The sequence below is a fragment of the Cebus imitator genome, unplaced genomic scaffold (assembly GCF_001604975.1).
Source record: "Cebus imitator isolate Cc_AM_T3 unplaced genomic scaffold, Cebus_imitator-1.0 Scaffold272, whole genome shotgun sequence".
Taxonomy (NCBI): domain Eukaryota; kingdom Metazoa; phylum Chordata; class Mammalia; order Primates; family Cebidae; genus Cebus; species Cebus imitator.
Genome location: NW_016107587.1, coordinates 1,338,139 through 1,360,034, shown reverse-complemented (window position 1 = coordinate 1,360,034; position 21,896 = coordinate 1,338,139). Strand labels below are relative to the sequence as shown.

At 35.6% G+C, this 21,896-nt stretch overlaps 1 protein-coding gene across 1 annotated transcript in view; it reads left to right on the top strand.

Moving 5' to 3' along the window:
* Nucleotides 1-21,896, top strand: part of ABCA13 (ATP binding cassette subfamily A member 13) — a 424,215-nt gene that overhangs the window by 359,935 nt on the left and 42,384 nt on the right. Inside the window, 2 exon segments of the mRNA XM_017500828.2 lie at nt 10,366-10,516; nt 17,263-17,397. Coding sequence (XP_017356317.1) covers nt 10,366-10,516; nt 17,263-17,397 — 286 coding nt within the window.

The window sequence follows — 21,896 nt, the reverse complement described above, 5'->3', positions numbered from 1 at the left end:
ATTAACTAAAGGGGGAGAAACATCTGGTCAAGATGCATCATGACAAAAACCACTTGAAGCTCACTTTTGTGTCAGACCCAGCACAAAAAATTTCTTGCCTTTCCAAGTGGTGCTGAAGCATAAAGCCTACAATTATGACTTTCACTGTTCGGTTGAGATAACTGAAATGCAAATATATGGAAGCTGTAAAATGGATGTGAGCATTTTCTAATAACATCAATATGATTGACAGTGATTTTGATTAAGGAGGTGTTGGTTAGCATCTCACAGAGATAGATTAGAAGATTTATATAGATGAGCTCACTTCTTCTAGGTCAGTCAGAATGAGCTCTGGTTTAGATATTAAACTCTTGCCATACTGAAAAGCTTTATTATCATATGACCTCCTTCTGTATGCAAATCTGCACAAGGCCGTACCCACTTACTGCTTCCTACTGGATTATAATAAGGCACCATGGAAAATGGGTCCTGTTCACTTAAACGTACTTGTCAGGTTGGTCTTCATAGATTCTTATTTTCCTCAAAATTCAGATAAAGAAATTTAGCTATTCACAGAGCAGCAGATATTTAAGCTAATAAAATAGAGCACAGGAAATCACGGTACCGTTTGTCTTAACATGTCTTTAAAATACTCTCTGAATACCGACCTCTCCTGTGGTCTAGCACACCCTGGATCCTCTCTGCAAACATTCTACCAAACTGCCTATAGTGATAGACATCAATGCTTAATAAAATCTACAGAATTAATACATATACTCTGTGCAAAAGTTGAGTGAGGTGATTTCCACTAACTGCAAAGCAAATGTTTTAATTGTACAGCATGCAGAAGATACCCTGCTCTGAAAGTGAAAGAAAAGGTTCTGCATTTGTTTCCATTATGAAGTCACGCCCTTAGTTTAAAAATATAACTTAAGCAATTAAAAATTAGGCAGCATTCATTCAGCTGGATGATGTGCTGCTTTGAAGGCAGAAAGACCTTTTCCATTGTTGAATCCCTGTATTCCCAGAGTGCTATAATTCCTGTTTTGAAGTTGAAAGATATTGAGTAGAAAAAATGAGTATGGACCTTGGCCAGTGCAGAGAATGGAAGGCAAAGAATATTTGAATATGTATTCCATATCTTTATATGTTTTACAATGTTTAAAATCTGTATTATATGTCTTTAAATTGTCATAGAGCTCATTAAGATTGGGGAGTAGTTGGTAGGAGACCATTCAAACAAATTTTAGCACAACTTATGTAAAACCTTTGTAAACATGAAAATTTGTGCTAGATGATTTATGAATTAATGTGTGGAGATTACCAACATTTAAAAAATATCAACTTAAACAATGAGATATATAGTAGTCATAAATCATAAATATATGAGTTGACAAACTTTTATAACTATCATCAGGAGAGAGACCTTTGGCAGACCCCTGAGAAACTCCCCTGATGATCCTGTTTAACTCAAACACTATTCTGGCTTGCTTTTATTACCATAGGTTAGTTTTACTTGGTTGTGAATTTTATATAAATGGGATCATACAGTTTGTATTTTTACATGAGTGATTTTTTCCTAAAAGTCATATTTGTGAAATGCATTTATATTGTCACATGTTACAATCATTTTATTTTCATTAATATTGACTGACATTTGTTATGAACAAATCCTGATACACATAGAAATGAAATTGCTTCCATAGAGCACGTGTGTGTTTAGCTTTTGTAAATACTGGTAGTGTTTTGATTAACTAAGATATAATTCACATACCATGAAATTTACACTTTTTTAAATGTAACAGTTCAGTGATTTTTACCGTATTCATAAAGCTGTACAATAATTTCCACTATCTAATTTTAGAACGTTTTCATTCCTTTGAAAAGAAACCTTATGCCAATTAGCAGTCATTCCCTATTGCTTACCCCCACCTCACCAGTCTTCATCAACCATTAATCTACTTTCCATCTTTATGGATTTGAATATCCGGGAAATTCCATATAAATAGGTTCATACAGCAATTTCCTTTTATCTCGAATTCTTTTACTGTTTTATTATAAAAAGGTATTGGACTTTGTCAAATTCCTTTTCTGTATTCAATGAGATATGTGGTTTTTGCATTTTATTACCATGGTATAGATAATTGGTATAATCAACACATGATTGATTTTTAGATATTAAACCAACTTTAAATTCCTGGAGTTAATTATACTTGAGCATAGTGCCTATTTCTCTTTATATGGGTTGGATTAGATTTACTTGTATTTTGTTGAGGATTTTTAAACATCTGCTCATAAGAAATACCATTATATAGTTTTCTGTCATATCTGGTTATGGTATCAGGATGATACTGACCTTAATTAGTTTGGGAATTTTTTTTCTCTTCTACTTTTTGAAACAGTCTAGAAACGTTAGTGTTAATTCATCTTTAAATGTGTGGTAGAACTAACCAGTGAAACCAGTTGGTACTGGATTTTTATTTATGAAAAGGTTTTTGGCAGTATTTCTATTCTTTTTTATCATAATTGCTAATTCAGCATCTTTACTTGTGGATCTGTTTAGATTTTCTTTTTCTTATTTGATCACTTTCAATAGTTTGTGTCTTTCTAGGAATTTGTCCATGTTTTCTAAATTTCTTAGGATTTTGGCATATGAATATTTGGACTATTTACTTAAAAAATTTTCCATTTATTTAAGATTGGTAGAAATGTTTTATTTCTTATTTTAGTAATTTTAATATTTTTGTTCCCTTTTGTTGGTAAATGTAACTGAGTTTGTAGGGTTCATTGATCTTAAAGAATCACGTTTTGAGTCTATTTTCATTATTATTTTTTCTTCCCTGTTTTATTTATTTCTGCTCAAATCATTACTATTTTCTTCATTCTGTTTTCTTTAGGCTTAGTTTGCTTTACTTTTTCTAATTTCTTATGTAAATGCCTAGGTTATTGTTCTGACATCTACCTTTAGAAAAATAATACAGATATTACAGCTATATCTTTCTCTTTATGCTCCTTTGTAGCTGAATACCATGTTTTGGTATGTTGTGTTTTTATTTTCATTCATTTCAAAGTATTTTCTAATTTTCTTTTTTATTTCTTCTTTGACCCATTGATTACGAAGGAGTATGTTGTTTAATTTCTACACATTTGGGATTTCCCAAAATTTGCTTCTGTATTGGCTTTTAATATTTCAGTCCATTGTAGTCAAAGAACATACCCTGTATGATTTAACTTCTTTTCATTTATTGAGGGTTTTTTTTTTTTTTTAATGGAATCTTGCTCTTTCACCCAGGTTGGAGTGCAGTGGCATTATCTTGGCTCACTGCAGCCTCCACCTCTCTCGTTCTAGTGATTCTCCTGCCCCAGCCTTCTAAGGAGCTGGCATTACAGGCATCTGCCACCATGCCTGGCTAATTTTTGCATTTTTAGTAGAGAGTATTTTTCACCAGGCTGGTCTCGAACTTCTGACCTAAAGTGACCCACCTACCTTGGCCTGCCAAAGTGCAGGAATTACAGGCTTGTACCACTACACTCAGCTATTAAGTTTTTTTTGTTTTGTTTTGTTTTGTTTAATATAGCCACACACTTGTTCTATACTGGAGAATTTCTTATATCTATGTGTGTGTATATATATATATATATATATATATATGAGAAGAATGTGCATTCTGCTCATTTTGGATAGAGAGTTCTAAGTCTCCATAGTTGCTTAGGTCTAGTTCTGTTGTGCTGTTCCAATCTCCTATATTTTTGTTGATCTTCTAGCATAGTTATTCTAGGAAATATTGAATATGGTGTATTAAACTTTCTATTATTGTTGAATTGTCTATTTCTCCCTTTAATGCTGTCAGCATTTGCTTTGTGTGTTGTGAGGCCTCATGTGTTTTTATGATTAGTCTGTCTTCCTAAGGAATTGATCCTTTTATTGTTATACGATTTTTTTGTTTTGTTTTTAGTAACAATATTTTCTTCAAGGCTATTTTGTTTTACATTAGTAGAACCACCTCAGCTCTCTTTTGGATACTGATTTCATTATATATCTTTTGGCGTCCTTTTACTTTTAAACGATTTGTGACTTCTAAAGTGCATATTTTATAGACAGCATACAGCATACAGTTTGATCATTTAAAAAATCAAATCTATGAATGTGTTAAATGGTAAAATTAATTCATAATTATGTGGTACTTACATTAAATGTAAATGAGCTAAATAATCTAATTTCTGAGATAGTAGGATTGGGTTTCACCGTTTTACTATTTGCTTTCTATATTTCCTCTATATTTTTCATTCCTCTTTTCTTCTATTACTGCCATCTTTTGTGCTAGGTAAGTATTTTCTAGAACAACATTTTAAGTCCTTATTGTGTTTTTTTGCTGTATATTTTTGCGAGTTATTTTCTTAGCAGTTTTCCTGGGGATTGTAACTAACATTTTGAGTTAAAATCCTCTAATTTAGATTAATACCCACTTATTTCAACAATTTATAAAACTGTGTTTCTATATAGCTCCTCTCCCATTTATGCTATTAATATTGCAAATTACATTTTTATAGATTATGTGCTCGTCAGCATTGATTTTTAAATTATTCTATTATAAAAGTGCATTTAACTAAAATTTAAAAAGGGATTACAAGCAACATGTACATTTATCTTGTCATTTATATTTCTTTAATCAGTAATCTTAACCAGTGCTTTTTGTTTTATGTCATTATGTGGATTCAAGTTATTGTTAATACTTTTCATTTCAGCTTAAGGACTTCCTTTAGTATTTTTGAGGCAGTTCCACCAACAACAAAGTCTCTCAGTTTTTGTTGAGCTGTGAATATCTTAATCTCTCATTCAATTTTAAAAGATAGTCATTTCTTCTTTGATATAGACTTCTAGGCTAGCTTTTTTTTTTTTTCTTTTAACCTTTCAACACTTTGTGTATGCCATCCTTATTGTGTTCTGGCCTCTGTGATGTCTATTAAGAAAGCAACTACTAAGCTTCCTGGAGACTTTTTGTGCATTATGAGTCATTCTCTCATTGCTGTCATGATTCTCCCTTTGTCTGAAGCCTTCAACAGTTTGATTATGATTTGTCTAGGTATATATATTTTTTGTATATATTATACACATAAGGATCTCATTCCTGAACATATGCAACATTATTATTTTCTTTCAATCTTTAAAACTTTCTTTTACTTGCCTTATTGTACTGGCCAGCACTGACATTACAATGTTAAATAGAAGAAGTGGTAATGGGGACTTTACTTTTGTTTTTGATATGAAGGGAAGACTTTAAATATTTTAAGATTAACATAGGCTGGGTACAGTGGCTCATATCTGTAATCCCAACATTGTGGGAGGCTGAGGTGGGTGGATCACTTAAGATTAGGAGTTCAACACCAGCCTTCCTAATGTGGCAAAACCCCATCTCTACTAAAACTAATAATTAAAAAAAAATTAGCTGGGCCTGGTGGCACATGCATGTAATCCCAGCTACTTGCGAGGCTGAGGCATGAGAATTGTTTGAACCCTGAAGGCAGAGCTTGCAGTGAGTCGAGATCATGCCACTGCATTCCAGCCTACGTGATGGAGTGAAACGGTCTAAAAAAATATATAAAAATAAATTTTTATTATTAACATAATATATAGTTTCTATGGTCTTGGCATACATACTTTTAAAAATCAAATTAAGAAAATTCTTTTATATTTCTCTTTCTGGCTTGTAGCTTTTTTTTCAAGTTTTTACTTTTATGTGTTTATTTTTATAAAAAAATGTATTTAGAGACAGGGTCTTGCTCTGTCACCTAGGCTGGAGTACAGTAGCATGATCATAGCTCACCAGAGTTTCAAACATCTGGGCTCAAGTTATCTTTTTGCTTCAGCCTTCTAGTAGTTGGGACTAGATGCACAGTTATTTTTATAAGCAATAAAATTTTAACATTTTACTATTTTTTCTCATCTTTTCTTTATACTTTTAGTATACTATGTCACATTAAATAATTTTTGAATTTTACTTTAAAAATATTGAATTCATGGATAACATTGACTTGGTCAAATGTTAATACCCCTTTTATATATCACTTGATTTAAGTGAGTAATAATTATTAAAATTTTGTGATGACTATTATGAGAAATTATCTTGTGATTTTACTTATTGTAACGCATTTGCCGGGTTTAATTGTCAGTGAATAATGGCCTCAATAAGTAACTTGAAAATTGTTTCCAGCCTTTCTAGTTCCCAGAATAGTATGATCCATGTAATTTTTACATATATATTTCAAAGAATGCTCTAATGAATGCATTTGGGTCTGAATTTTAAAAACAATTTTAATGATTCAGTGTCTTTTTTGAATTAGAAATTTTGAGGCTATTTCCTCTTTTTTTGGTATGTTGTATTTTAAGGAATTTTTCTATTCCATCTAAATTATTACATTTCTATGTAGAAATTTGGTGTATCATATACTAACATTTTATTTTTAATATCTATCTTAAGTGATATTGTTTGTTAGTATTTTTGAAATTGGTATTTTATCAAATTATATTAATGTTTCTATATATTACTGTGTTTAAAGTACTCTATTACTGTCTTAATTTTGCTTGTTATAACTTTCCAGCTCTAAAATTTTTATTTTATTTTTAATATAGATTTCAGTTTTCTGATGTAATTCACCTCTTTTTCCTCCTTTTTGTTCATTTATTAATTAAACTATGTTAAAATCTCTGTCAGATAACTCCAATATCTGTATCATTTGTGGGGTTTTTTTATTTGTTTTTAATCTCAGTTTTTAAAATGATTGATGTATTCATTTTTTAGGACTACTGTAAAAATATACCATTGGCTTTAAGCAGTGGCTCATGCCTGTAATCCTAGTAGTGCTTTGGGAAGTTAAGGTGGGAGGATCATTTGAGGCTAGGAGTTTGAGACCAGCCTGGGCAACATAGCAAGACTCCATCTCTACAAAACAGAAACAAAACAAAGCAAAACAACAACAACAACAACAACAAATGTTTAATTAGGCAGGCCTGGTGGTGCATGTGTCTAGTCTAAGCTACTTGGGAAGCTGAGATGGGAGGATTGCTGGAGCCCAGGAGTTTGAGGCTGCAGTGAGCTGTGACTGCACCACTGCACTCCAGCCTTAGCTACAGAGTGAGACTCCATCTCAAAGCAACAACAAGAACAACAAAACACAAACTTAGTGGCTTAAACCAGGAAAATTTACTCTCTCATGCTTCTAGAGGCTTGAAGTCTGAGATCAAGCTGTTGCCAGCATTAGTTCTTACTGACTGCTGTGTGGGAGGGATCTGCTCCAGGCCTGTCTCCTTGGCTTATAAATGGCTATCTTCTCTCTCTGTGTTTATGTAGGCTTCCCTCTATGTATGTGTCTGTGTCCATATTTTCCCTTTTTAAAGGACATCAGTCATACCAGATTGGGGCCCACCATAGTAGGCTCACTTGAATTAGATTTTCCCTGTGACATGTTTTCTTCAAATAAGGTCATACTCCAAGGTATGGGGAGTTAGGAGTCTAACATGATTATTATTATTGCTATTATTATTATTTTGGATGGGACATAATTCAACCCATAATAACTGATAAAGTTTGATTGAATGAAAACATTTAGAGACTCTGGATGATTCTGTTTTCCTTCAAAGAGAATTCTCTTTCTCTTTGATATGGAATTAGAATAGATAAAATTGTCTCAGAAAATTTATCTCAGAAAATGAGATGATCTTATTTTTTTAAAGAGCTGGTCTATTTTTTTGCATTTCCTTTGGCTTCACTGTTGAGTGGCCCTTATTAAAAGCTATGGTTATTTACCAGAGTCCCAAAACCTGAATGTCTGCTTAATGACAGTTTACTTACTTGTTAGATTCTTAGAGTTGTGTCTTGATTTCCTTCTTCAGTTATAGGCCTGCATTGCTCATACGTTAATGAACATTTCAAGAATGAGACACCTATAGTTACAGAGTTTCTCTTACTTTCTTCCCTCTGGGATTTTGGCCCCTCAAGTCCTATCTGCTGTGGTAGCCCTGAACCTCAATTTTCCTCTCTTCTAAAGACTAATAACAGCTTTGTTTGGCTCCTTTGCCTTTTAGCAGTCACTTTCTCCATAGTATCACTACTTCTTTCTCATTTTATGTGTGACTAATACTTCAAGGAAAAACAAACAAAACACATGTCTCATCTCAGTGAGTTTTTCTTCTTTTTGGGATTTGAATCTTTAATTCCTAGTCTTTAAATAGATTTTTCTGCATTTTATCCAGCTGTTCCATTGTTTTATGGGCTATTGAAAACGACTCCCATTTTAGCTTCAATTCTGATAATAAAGCACAAGGATAATATAGCACATGGATGGTATGTTTGAAGCCATAGATAATATATACATTAACGTTTACAAATATTCCCTTATACAGACAATACTTGAAACTTGAATTTCTAGTAGACTTTTTTTTTTTTTTTTGCATAACACATATAAACATTTTGCGGTACATACTTACACTTGACATTTATTCACTGTCTATCTGAGTTACAAATGTAAGTGGATATTCTGTATTTTCTTCTGGCAATCTTGCTCTCCTTACGAGAATGCATAAACAATAATACATCAGAAGAATTATGGTACAAAAACTGACTGGAGCACTATGTCAAGATTGTAACTAAAAATTATACATGAATATTTTATTATTTAAGTATAAGGGAATGCTTTTTTAACAGTTGATACTCTAATGACTTAAAGGCTTAAATTTTCTGATATAAATGTGGAAACTTTCATAACACACGTACTAGCTAAATTTGAAAGACAGGAAAATATGGATGCAATAGGAACTAAAATGAAGGAAATTAAGATCCGTGATAGGCAACACAGTATGGAAGAAGAAAAAAATCTAAAGAATGACATTACCTGACTTCAAAATTTACTATAAAGGCACACTAATTCCCAGAGCTAGTCCCACACCAATGCAGTCAACTGATAGATGGCAAAAGAACAAAGGCAATCATGTGGGGAAATAATCATCTGTGCAACAAATGGTGCCAAACAAATGGTCATCCACGTGCCACACAATCAGCCTGGGAACTTAACTTATACCTGTGACAGAAATGAACTCCAAGCAGACCTACGACCTGACTGTAAAATGCAAATTATAAAAGTTCTAGAAAATAACATAGGAGAAAATCTAGGTGACCTTGGATTTGACAATAGCTTTTTAGATACAATATCAAAAGCATGATCCATAAAAGAAAATGTTGGTAAGTTTGACTTCATTAAAGTGTATTTCTGCTCTGTAAAAGACACTGTTGAGAGATTAAAAAGTCAATCCATAGCTGGGAAAAAAGTTTTTTTGCAGACCCATGTCTCATAAAAGACTTGTATACAAAATACACAAAGAATCCTTAAAATTAGACAATAAGAAAACACACAGTTAAAACATGGGCAAAAGATGTGAACAGATGTCTCGCCAAAGAAGACAGATGCAAATAAGTTCATGATAAGATGCTCAACATCATTTGTCATTGGATAATTGCAAATTAAAGCAACAATGTAATACATCTATATACCTAATAGAATGAATAAAATACAAAACACTGACAATACCAAATGTTGACAATAATGTGGAGCAATAGAAACTCTCATTTTCTGCTGATGGGAATTCAAAATGGTACAACCACTTTGGCAGACAGTTTGGCAGAATCTTATAAAACTAAATATAGTCTTTCCATCTGATTCAGCAATACATATTAATAAGAAAATAAAGCAGTTTGATTATGTTCAAACTTTTATTTTCTTATTAATATGTATTAATTTACAGGAGTTTCACACAAAAAATAAAACTCAAGTAGCTGGCCAGGTGATTGAGGCTTATGTACCCTATAAAGCTAAACAAGGGAAAAAGGATTTGGGGATCTGGGCAGGGGATGCCAGCTTTGGGAAGGTGACGGGAGGAAGTGTATGGTAAATTAGGGTTGTCTCTAATTCAACCCTAATTGAAGGGTTGCAGATAAGAGTCTCTCCAGTTCAGAGTTATCTGGCAAAGTAGCTCTCTTTCTGGTAGGGAGACATCTTTACAAATGAAAATTTACTTTGTAAGTGTGAATTTCCTTTTCAAAGGAAGACATTTATACTCAGTTTTTAGGCAGTTAAGGAGAGGTAAAGAGCTTTTCCTGTGTCTTCTGGTTCTCATTTGCCTTTAGGTCAAAATAATCCATATGCCAAAGAGGCATATTTTGGGGTGACTTCTTGTATCCTTTATTTCTCATGAATTGAACCTATGCTTGTGAGATGAACTAATTGTTTTAAATAAACTGCTGTGGGCTTGTTACTGATGAGCAGCATTTTAAAAATGGGGTGATGCCAGTTTGGGAAGCTGCTGTTCTCAGCCTGTGCTGCTTCTCTCTGCAGAGACACCGTGGACCTGTCTTCTGCTGGCGCTGCAGGCATGCTCATTGGCTACTGTCCACAGCAGGATGCCCTGGATGAGCTTCTGACTGGTTGGGAACATCTCCATTATTACTGTAGCTTACGTGGGATTCCAACGCAGTGCATCCCTGAGGTAAATGTCCCTAGGGTCTTATAGATAAAGGGACCCATTGAGGAATGCTTAATGGCCACCTCTGGCTCCAAGGGAGCTCTCTCACCCTGTGAGGAGAAGGAACTGTAGTATCAGATAAACTTACCTGCAAGAGATTTTTCAATATAATTATACTGAAGAAAACGTTAAATATATTTGCCTTATTTACATTATGTTTGAAATGTATCTGTGTGAGGCAGTCATGTAGTAGAAGTTAAAGCATAAATACATCATTTATAACTTTGTATCCCGCTTGCTGTTTTTTTCTCTCTAAAGACCTTTTACATTTACTGAACTGTTTGTATTCAGGAAGAAATATAAACTCTGTATTTTCAGGGCTTATGAAGGAGTGGGCACAAAATATGTGTGGAATCGTTGGAAGGGATGACTTCCTGATGGACAGATTTCCTGTCCGTGACTTCCTGATGGACAGAGTGGATAGACAGATTTCCCTGCCAGGAGATTCCTTTCTAGGTGGCCTTAGGGAAATGAAGGAGTGGCAGAAACTGCAGATCCCATATCCCCCATGCCCCGCATCACTGCCTGTGACAGGAGTGAGGCAGGTGGAGCAGTGAGAGAGCAAGAGACAGATGCCACTTCTCCTGTATGAGGAGAGGTCCGCGAAGCAGAGCAGACAGCTTTGATTGACAGCTTAGGACGTTGTACCGTGAGCCACCAAAATTGCAGTTATTTAAACACATTTTTACCTTTTCTGCACCTCATTATAGAAAGTCTGGGGTGCGTGCTCGTTGGATTTCTGGATTCTGAACTAGAAGCAGAAATAAGTGGCTTCTATGATGTATTTACAATTTGATTCTGTGGGAGAGGGAACATTCTAGGACTCACAGGAGATAAAACTAATAGCCTTCACCTTCGCTGGTCCATGAACATACATCCTCTGTTGTGTTTATATAATCTGTCAGCCATTGTTTCTTATGCTTCTAACTTTAAGTGAAACTAAATAGAATGCCTGCACCTCATTGTAAAGACTCTGGTCCCTTTTCCCATCGCCCATCTTAATAAAGCAAAGATAAATGACCACTTCACAGAGACCTGCGTTGTAGTTAAACAGTTATTGGACTCCAGGACTAATTGTTGGCTCAATTTTTAATCAGTGTTCATCTCTGTCCGCTCCTCCTTGTTAGTTTTTGATGAAAGAGGCGGGTTCTTGGCAAAGGCGTTAAGCTGGTGCCTTTCTTTTTCGAGGGAAACGTGCTTATGAAAAAGCTGTCATTAATATAGTAAGTATTGGTGCTTTCTGTCCTTCAGGGTAATTGTGTCTTGATACTCAGCCATCTTGCAATTTTGTTTTTCTGAGCTGTTCTACCAAGAAAAGTTATTTAAATGGTAACCAATTAGGAACTAGCTTCATTTCGTTTGTAAAAGCTGAAGCTGATTTGACAGACAGTATTGCAACTTGCTCTTGTTTCTAAGATGTCAACACACTTTTGCATCTGTTCCCAAAGGAGTTAGCTCCTTTTCTGGAAAAATTCTGTCTCCTGTGTATTTGGGGAATATTTAAGTTATAGAACAGGCATATCCATTCTGAGGTACTTATCACAAGATGACCAGAAAGAATTATTATAAAATAATAGAAAACAATAGTTTTATCTTTCAGTATTTATTACATGTCAGGTTCTGTTCTAAGTATTTTACAGCAACTGTATGAAGTAGATGCTTATTTCCTCTTAAGACACTGAGAATTAGACACAGTTTAATTGAGACACAGAGACACAGGAAAACTGAGACACCAGAGAAATTAGGCAACTTACCCACATTCACATGGCTAGTATTTGGCAAGGTTTTGCTTTGAAAAAATATAAACCAGCTCCAGGGTACAAGTTCTTAAGACATTGCTCTGACACTTAGTTTATTCAGGTTGTTTGTTGTATAAGATGGAATTCCTGGTGGTATCAACAGTTCAGTCTTATTTTTAATACCCCTGTGGTGGCCAAAGAAGTGGGAACTGTTTGGGGTTAGTGCATGACTTCTCTAATATGGAGCTCCACCTGCTGATTGGCTTTCCATTGGGCTGGAGTTGGGCTCAGCATGTATGCTTCACCTCCAGGTTTTCAGAACTCATAGATATGGGGGTAATCTTTAGACATATCTGCTGCTCACCTTGGTTGTTTCCTTCAGGCTGCCGTCTATTTTCATTGTAACATGGACAGCTACCATTGTATGCTCTATGATTCTAGTGGAAGACCCTCTGTGCTTGCTGGGAGGCTCCTTTGTTCAGCCTCATAGCCCCTTCTCCTCCCTCCCTGGGACCCTCGGAGCCCATGCCTTGGCTGAGCCAGCTCACCTGTGCTCCACTTGCTGGTCATTTCTGTGTATGGTCAAATTACTCACTTCTCCAACCTTTCAAAAGTTAGACGAGGTAAGAATAAGATGCCACTTGATAAAGCTTGAAATTAGGTTCATCAAGTTAACATAATGATTTTCAATTTTCCCATGATTTACACTGCACAGTTTTATGCAGTGTACATATTTGAGCCTGAATTTAATTAACCTGATGAAAAATTTTACATGAAGTTCTATCATTTGGTTATTACCAAATCATGCAAGAGATAAGGACTACATAGTCTGGGATGCTAGAGAAAATGTGTAAAACTTGATCATACTAGGTAGTTTCAATGTTAGTGTCATACCAAAAAAAAACAAACAATACTTCTAATTGGGAAGAGATTTGGCGAATTCTGCATTTTAATTCTCCCTGGTATAGAAGAGGTATGGCCCCTCATCATCTTAGTTTTATTAATATACCTGCGCATCCCTACCAGGGAGTATCCCTATTGTGTCTTTCATCTTTAAGTTTTCCTCCATTCACACAGTTTAGCTAGAAGGAGCTAGAAGTTATAAGATAGCAGGAATGGGGAAAGGAGGTCATCCTGAGGAAGGGCCAGGAGCAAACAATTCCATCTGAAATCCTTGGTTCCCTTTTCCTACTTTACTGCTCAGTTTGATCTTTAATCTCACAGAAAATGTTGACCTGTCCATTATGTGTTCTAGTAGAAACACTTTGGCCTTGGAGTCCAACAGATGCATGTGTGAACCTCCGGGCAATTTATTTTGGCTCCAATGATATGGATAGAAGCCCTATTATGTGCCAAACATGAATAAGCACTGAGAATATGCATCCGAATGCAGTTTCCATTCAAATGCATCTCAAAACAAATGCATCTCAAAATGAATGCATCCCAATCTCTTGCCTTATGTGTGGTACAACTTCTAGAGCTCCATGGGAGAAAAATACCAAACTGCAGGGAGAGATTCTGTGAACTTTTGACATTTTGTGATTTTAGGCATATTTTGTCAGCCAAGATTGCTAAGGCATTGCTTTTGCCATTACTTTGACAGTAGTGCTGAGTACAGAAAAGACTGTAGCAAAATACTTCTTATTAGGCTATCTTCAGTTATTTTCTGACAACATGACATTAAGAAAACATTGGATCAAACTATACATTTGTTCCTGTATACTCTGGAATCCTTCCCATGGTTAACTAATCCAGAATTTGCAGACTGTAACGTTTAACCTTTTGTGAAATTGGAAAAACATGGCATATGTTTCCTAACTTCATAAAAATATGCAATAATAATTTGGCAAGTTCATTTAAAATGTATCTTGCATTCTCACGTGCATTTCTCCAGAACCAGGTGCTTGTATTATTGTTTTTTTTTTTCATTTGTCAGTTTATCAGCTTTCATTTGTGTATTGCTAATCTTTGAGTAACATGGATGAGAGTAACTAAAAATGTGTTTCTAATACATGCACACACACACACACACACACACACACATTTTCATTCTCTTTTTCTTGTAATAATTATAGATCTAAACATAACCAAAAGAATCACTTTCACAATTTGTCACTTTTGCCAGCCTCACCACTGTCAGTACAGCAGGTCCCTAAATAGGGTTGTTTAGTTCAACATTGTTTTATTACAATGATGGGAAAAGTAAAATTGATTTCTGCCAGGACCACTGTCAGAGAGGAGTTTGCACGCTTTCCCAGGTCTGCATACATTTTCTCTGGGTACGCTTGTTTTCTCTCATGTCCCAAAGCTGTGTACATTAGTTTCTTTGGTGCGTCTACATTGAGCCCATGTGGATGAGTGTATGTGGGTGAGTGAGTGTACCCTGTGATAGAATGGCATGCTCTCCCGAGCTGGTTCCTGCCTTGTGCCCTGAGATTCCAGGATAGGCTCCAACCACCCTCAACCCTGAACTAGAATAATTGGGTAAATCATGTTTTTAGCTCATGTTTATTTCAGTGTTCGCTATTAGAAGGGTTATTTTTATTTAGAAGTTTGGAGATGTTTTTGTGACCAGAAATATGCCATAGGAACTTAACTCTCTTTTCTACCAATCAGCTTATGGTAAAATTGGTTTCATTAAATGTTGATTCGGCTAAAGTGGTTTCCAAGAACATATAGATGTCATAAAGTAAGGACTGCATTGGCTTTTTTCTGACAAATAAATCTTTCTAACAGGGTCTACCTTGCTCACTTTTCTTCTCTTTTATGTGGACATGCACCTTATTTGCCAGGAAGCCTCCGTCGTTCCCTTCCTTCATCTCCCATATGAGTGTTTATCTAGCACTGATTTACATTTCTTGGCCATTCTTCTTTGAGAAACATTTGGATGAAGATACATTACTACTTCTTTTATCTCTTTAATTTCGGAAATGCCAGGCACCTGTATTTCTTCAATTTTATGGCACTTCCCTTTGTGTTTGTTGGCTTATGATGAATAAAATACTTTATCTTGATATTTTAAAATTTGCTTAAATGAATTTTTATTCAACTTGTGATAATTGAAATAATTGGTCTGAATGGAGCCAGGAAAAGGGATGATTCATATAAAACATTCTGGGGAAAATGATTTTACTTTCAATAAGACAAACTACCAGCCTTGAGATAATCTTTGGCAGATAGTAGGAGATTAAATATTTCATCTTTATGTATCTTTTGGGCCTTGAAATCTGCGTTTCCTAGACTTATGCTATTTTACCATAAGACCAGTCCTTGAGCCACTTCATTCATTTGTGATATATTTTGAAGTGGCACAAATAAAGCCATATAACAATTTCTGTTGAAAGATTTTATTGGGAGGCATGATTATCCTCATATTTGTAGAGGTTCTTAACACTTCATTATCCTTATTGTTATCCTAACTTTTATGCACTTGTCAAAAAGAGAATACGCATTAGTTTAAATTTATGTTTTATTCAGTTATTTGGGATTCACAATTATTAACCCATCTTCATAGTCCTATAGAAGTTTTCCCTCTTCTCCTAAATTTGAATTAAGATGTGATCTTGGTCAATTTGGCTATATGATGATATCGAAAAATGAATTTATATTAATACCTCTATGGTCACAAGAGTTAAATAAAATTGTTTGCAAAATTTTAAAATTACACTGAGTTGGAAACAAAAAGTTGCTTACCTTAGACATCAGGAAGAACTAATCCAGCATAGGAGACAGAACTGAAACAGAAAATATAGTGTGGTATAAATCACAATGGGAAACACTAAATAAAAGTGTTCTATAGACACATACAATACACAGAAGAGGGGACACATATACCACACAGAAGAAGCGACAGTTATATTTTCTGAGGGGAAATATGGGCTGGACCTTCAAGGATGTGAGATAAGATGGTTGGATGGAAGGCAGGGAAGAATAAAGGAGCTGTGAACACCAGGCTCTTGGATACAGTCTGAATTCGCTCCCCTGTGGCTGGGAGGGGGAGGTTTGGTAAATGCTGCCACCATCTTTGGGGCTTAGTAAAATGTTTTTCAGCCATTGCAAATAAGAAACATGCCCCCATTCTCTTCCCCACGTCTAGTTACTTTATAAACCAAACTCTGAGCTTGCAAACATAAAGAGTGGCTTCTCAGTGTCAAAGAGACATTTCCTTCCTTGTGTTAATATTGAAAATTCCCTCCAGCCATAAAAACAAAATCACATCCTTTGCAGCAGCATGGATGAATCTGGAGGCATCTTCCTAAGCAAATTAACATAGGAACACAATACCAGATATCATGTGTTCTCATTTATAGGGGGGACATAACATTGAGTACACGTGGACACAAAGATGGCAACAGTAGACACTTGGGAATCCAAAAGTGTGGAGGCAAGGCGTGGGACATGGGGTGAAAAACTGCCTGTTGGGCACTGTGCTCACTATTTGGGTGATGGATCATTAGAAACCCAAACATCAGCATCACACAATATACCCATGTAACAAACCTGCACATAGACCCCCTGAATCTAAAATAAAAAAATTAAAATAATAAAAAATAATTTTCTACCTCAGTTGTCTCCTCCCTTGAAGTTTTGACACCTCTGCCGATTAGTTTCATTCCCATTTATTTCCTTCTCAGTTTTCTTTTTGGCATACCCTTCTCTGCTCACCTCAACGTGGATATTTATCTGCACCTCCAACCTTGAGTGTGTTTCTTGCCCACCCTGCTCCCTGAACTCCAGATGTGATTATTCTGACCATTACCTAGATGTCTCCAGCTACAGAAAACTCCCACCTGTTCACTCTCAATGACTGCCTACACGGTGAATGGGGATGTTTCAGGAGATATACCTGATTGTATGTGTGAAGTTGAGCAGGGTTAGTGGGAGGGAGAAGCAGGAGTCAGGACGGAGACGAGGTGTCTGGTGGACACTTTGGTGAATGGCAGTGTGCACATAGACATTCCTCTCTTACAGGTTGCTGGAGACCTCATTAGGCGCTTACACCTTGAAGCCCATGCGGACAAACCTGTGGCCACCTACAGTGGGGGAACCAAGCGGAAACTCTCTACAGCCCTGGCCTTGGTGGGGAAACCTGACATTCTTTTATTGGTGAGTAGTGGAAATATCAGCAATATGTCAATGTCTTGGAATAAGACACATTGCATATGGATTTATAAACTGATTTTAACTGACTTTAAGAGTTTTTCTGGGAAGTAACTTCAGGACTTGCAAAGCTGGTTCATCGAACTAATAAACTGTTTTGCCAGAAGTCAGCATTTCCCAAACATCATTTGAATTTTATAGAAATAGAACGTTTATCTTTTGCTAGATTTGCTTGTATTTAACAAGTTGAAAATTCTATACAATCTTGACATTAAAACAGTGTTTTAAAAGATTATTAGAATTCATCTGTAATCTGAAAAACAATTATGTTTTCCTCTAGAATATTGCTTTGAAGTCTTTTTCTGTGTGCAGATATATGTATATCACAGCAGCAGTGAAACTGATCATGGTGAATCTTGAAGATGGGTGTTGAAAGTGAAAGATGTGATATTGAGAGTAGGGAAGAAAACTCCAGCAAGAGTGTAGAGTAGATGCAATGGTCTTGAGACAGGTGGTCTGTAATCAACCTGGGAACTGCAATTAACTTGATTCGAATGAATCAAAGCGTTAATTAGGGGCAACAACTGTCAAGAAACGGAGTTAATTGTCTGGCATTTCAAAAAACAGCGATAATTGTTAATACAAGTATTGCCATTGAAACAGTAAATAAAGGCTATTGTTACGTGCCATAAATTGGATTCTTATCACTAGAGTGCACCCTTGGGCTTCACACCAGTCGAGAGTCTGGGGGGAGTCAAAAAGCTTGGAAAACAAAACAGATTCCTTTTATTACCTTTCTCCATCAAATGAATACACCCTTTTAGTGGGGTAGTAAATGGGATGGAGAAGGTCTGTGTCAGAAAATGGTCATCGTTTGCTTGTTGTCTCCTGGAAACTCATCTAAATATTCTTTTTATGTGTCGTAAATTTGCTTTTGCAATGTCCAAATCCTGGACTATTGTGTAGTTTAATATTCTGGAATCTGATAATAAAACTACCATTTCCACAATCCTGAAGTTTACAAATTACCTTTTATTTTCAACATGAGGCAGGATTATGTTGAGTAGTTAACAAGATGCGGGCGTTCATTACTTTCTGCAGAATTTCCCTATGCCCAGCCTCTTACAATGCACCTCCTCAGTTGGATAAAGGGGCCTGTGCTCTACAGCCATGACCTGGCTTACTGGAGACCCTGACGTTCTTTTCTTTGATACATCCTTGCTCTCGTATTCCCATGAATGCCAAAACCTGTGGCATAGTGGTCAAGGTGGGGATTCTGGAGTCTGACTGACACGCATTGTATTTGGTTCTGGAGTCTCCCGACACTTGGCCTTGTATGTTCTATACCTGCTTCCTTGTCATGTGGAAATTGTCCTGATAATAGTGTCTGTCTCATGGAGTCATTGAAAGCAGTAAATGAAATAAACTACATTAAACATATAGCCCAGTGTCCAGTACACGGTAAACCACAGTAACCATTTGTGACTAAGAGGATGGTTACTGTTCAGAGAATTAGGGGAAAGAGATTTGTTGCTGGGCCTTTGAAGTTCTCAACAGACAGAATAGAAGAGACTCTCAGAGCTGACATCAAGGGGGGAACCAGGAAAATGTAAACTTACACATCCAACTCTGGTACTGAGCATCGTGTGATCACACCTTTTATTTACTTATTTTTATAACTAGTATACATATAGTGCTTGATTTGCAGAAAAGACGAGGTATTTATTTTCTTGTTCAGTGCCTCTACCCTGACCCCTACTGCTTCCCATCTGTTTCTTTCCTTGGGGAAGTTTATGACCCTAAGCTCTTAAGAAATATGTGTTTAGTACTCCCTGGCTAATAAAAGCACAGAAATACATCTTGCAGTTTGGCAAGATTTCTCTAAAAGTGGTTCATATAAGAGATGCTTTGGTGTCTACTGAAGGAGAAAGCTTCAAGTTCTAAGAAATATCCATTTATTTGATTTTGCTAAATAAATGAAGCCTTTTTCTGCTGTCATATGTCTTCCTAGGGGATATCATTCTAATATTTCATGGAGGCTTAAAATTCATTTTAAAAACATCAAGGTTGGCTTACCTAGCCAGATCATGAAGGAAAAGCAACCTGATGTGAAAATATAGACCAATTCCCCACCTCCCAGTTTTATGGAGGTATAATTAATAAATATTGTATATTAATTCAATATGTGTTTTGATATAAACATTGTGAAGTGATGACTGCAAGCAAACTAATTAACATATTGATCACCTCATATAATTGCTATCTTTATCCTGCGTAGTATGAGAACACTTAATATCTACCCTCTTAGCCAATTTCAAACACGTGATACAGCATTGTTACCCACAATCCCTGTCTTATTCTACTGTGCTGCTGTAACAGACTGGATGATTTATAAAGAACAGAGAACAGAAATTTGAGTTTTGGAGTCTGGGAAGTCCAAGATTAAGGCACTGCCAGGTTCAGGTGTCTGCTGAGGCTGCCAACTCTGCTTTCAGGATGACCCCTTGAACCCTGCTCCCTCCACAGCGGGGGAATACTGTGTCCTCACAAGGCAGAAGTCAGAAGGGCAAAAAGTGGTGAATGTCCTTCATCAGGTCTTTTTACAAGGTGCCTTAACCTCATAAACTTGTCCATTTCCAAAAGAGCACACCTCTCAATACTGTTTCATCGGGGATTGAGTTTTAACATGAATTCTGTAGGGGTCAAAGCATCCAAACTATGGCAGCCCTATATGTTGTGTATTAGGTCTCCAGAACTTGTTTGTTCTGTATAACTGGAATTTTCTGCCCTTTGACCAGCATATCCCCATTTCTGCAGGCTTGCGCCTTTCTATTTTCAAAAGTTCCTATGAGTTCAACTTTTTTTTATATTTCATTAAGAAGTAGTGCTTTTCCATGCATGGCTTATTTCACTTTATGCTTGGCATGATGTCCTCCAGATTCACCTATGTTGTTGAAAAATGGCAGGATTTTCTTATTTTTCAGGCAGAATAATATATAATATTTCATTACACAGACACACATTCACAGAGGGAGTGGGAGGGAGAGAAGGAGGTAGGGAAGGGGAGAGAGAGAAAAAAAAGAGAGAGAGAAAAAAAAGAGAGAGGAGAGAGAGAGAGAGAAAGAGAGAGAGAGAGAGAGCGAGAGATAGAATTTTCTTTTCCTATTTATCCACTTAGAGATGCTTAGGTTGTTTCTATATCTTGGCTTTTGTAAATAATGTTGTAATGAATATGGCAGTGCAGATACCTCTTCCAGGTATTGATTTTATTTGTGGGGGGATATACAACAGACGTGGGATTACTGGATCATATGGTAGTGGTATTTTTAATTTGTAGAGGAAACTTCACCCTGTTTTCCATAATATATGTACATTTACATTCCCACCAATTGTGTATAAGGATTCACTTTTCTCCAAATCCTTGCCAGTGCTGGTTATCTTCTGTCCTTTTTACAATAGCCATTCTAACAAGTATAAGATGATATCTCATTGTGGTTTTTATTATCATTTCCCTGATGATTAATAATGTTGAGCATCTTTTCGTATACCTGCTGGCCATTTACATGTCTTCTTTTGAGAAAAGTCTGTTCAAGTTTTTTGTCCATTTTTAATTATTATTTTGCTGTTTAGTTTTGTGAATTCCATATAGTCTACATATGGAATTCTTATTGAAGATATGGTTGCATATATTGAATATATGGTTGCAAATATTTTATCCCTCTTATTGAATATATGGTTGCAAATATTTTATCCCTCTTTGTAGTTTGCCTGTTTTGTTGATATTTTTGTTTCTTGTACAGAAACTTCTTTAGTTTGAAATAGTCTCACTTTATGTTTGCTTCTGTTTTCTGTTTTTTGGTATCTTATTTAAAAAAACAAACAGAAAAACATTTCAAGGAGCTTTGTTATAGTTTTTGTTTTTTTTCCTACAAGTTTTATGGCTTCTGATCTTATGTTATGTCTTTAATACATTTTCACTTATTTTTTGTGTATGGTATAAGATAAGGACCCAGCTTTAATTTTTTCATGTAGATACTGAGTTTTCCCAAAGCAAGAGGTTGTCCTTTTCCCAGTTTTAATTTTGGTGTATTTGTCAAAGATTAATTGACTATATGTGTGTGGGTTTATTTCTGGGCTATTTTTTTCTATGGGTCTATATGTCTGTTTTTATACCTGTACCATATTTTCAAAATTACAATGGGATAGTAGTATATTTTGAAATTAGGAAATATGAAGCCTCCAGAACTGTCCTTCTTGCTTAATTTCTTTAGCTATTTGTGGTTCTTTTGGTTCTTTTTTCTTTCTTTCTTTCCTTTCTTTCTTTCTTCCTTCCCTTCCTTTCCTTTCCTTTCCTTTCTTTTCCTTCCCTTCCTTTCTCTCCCTTCCTTCCTTCCTTCCTTTCTCTCTTTTCTTTCTCTCTTTCTTTCTTTCTTTCTTTCTTTCTTTCTTTCTTTCTTTCTTTCTTTCTTTCTTTCTTTCTTTCTTTCTTTCTTTCTTTCCTTCCT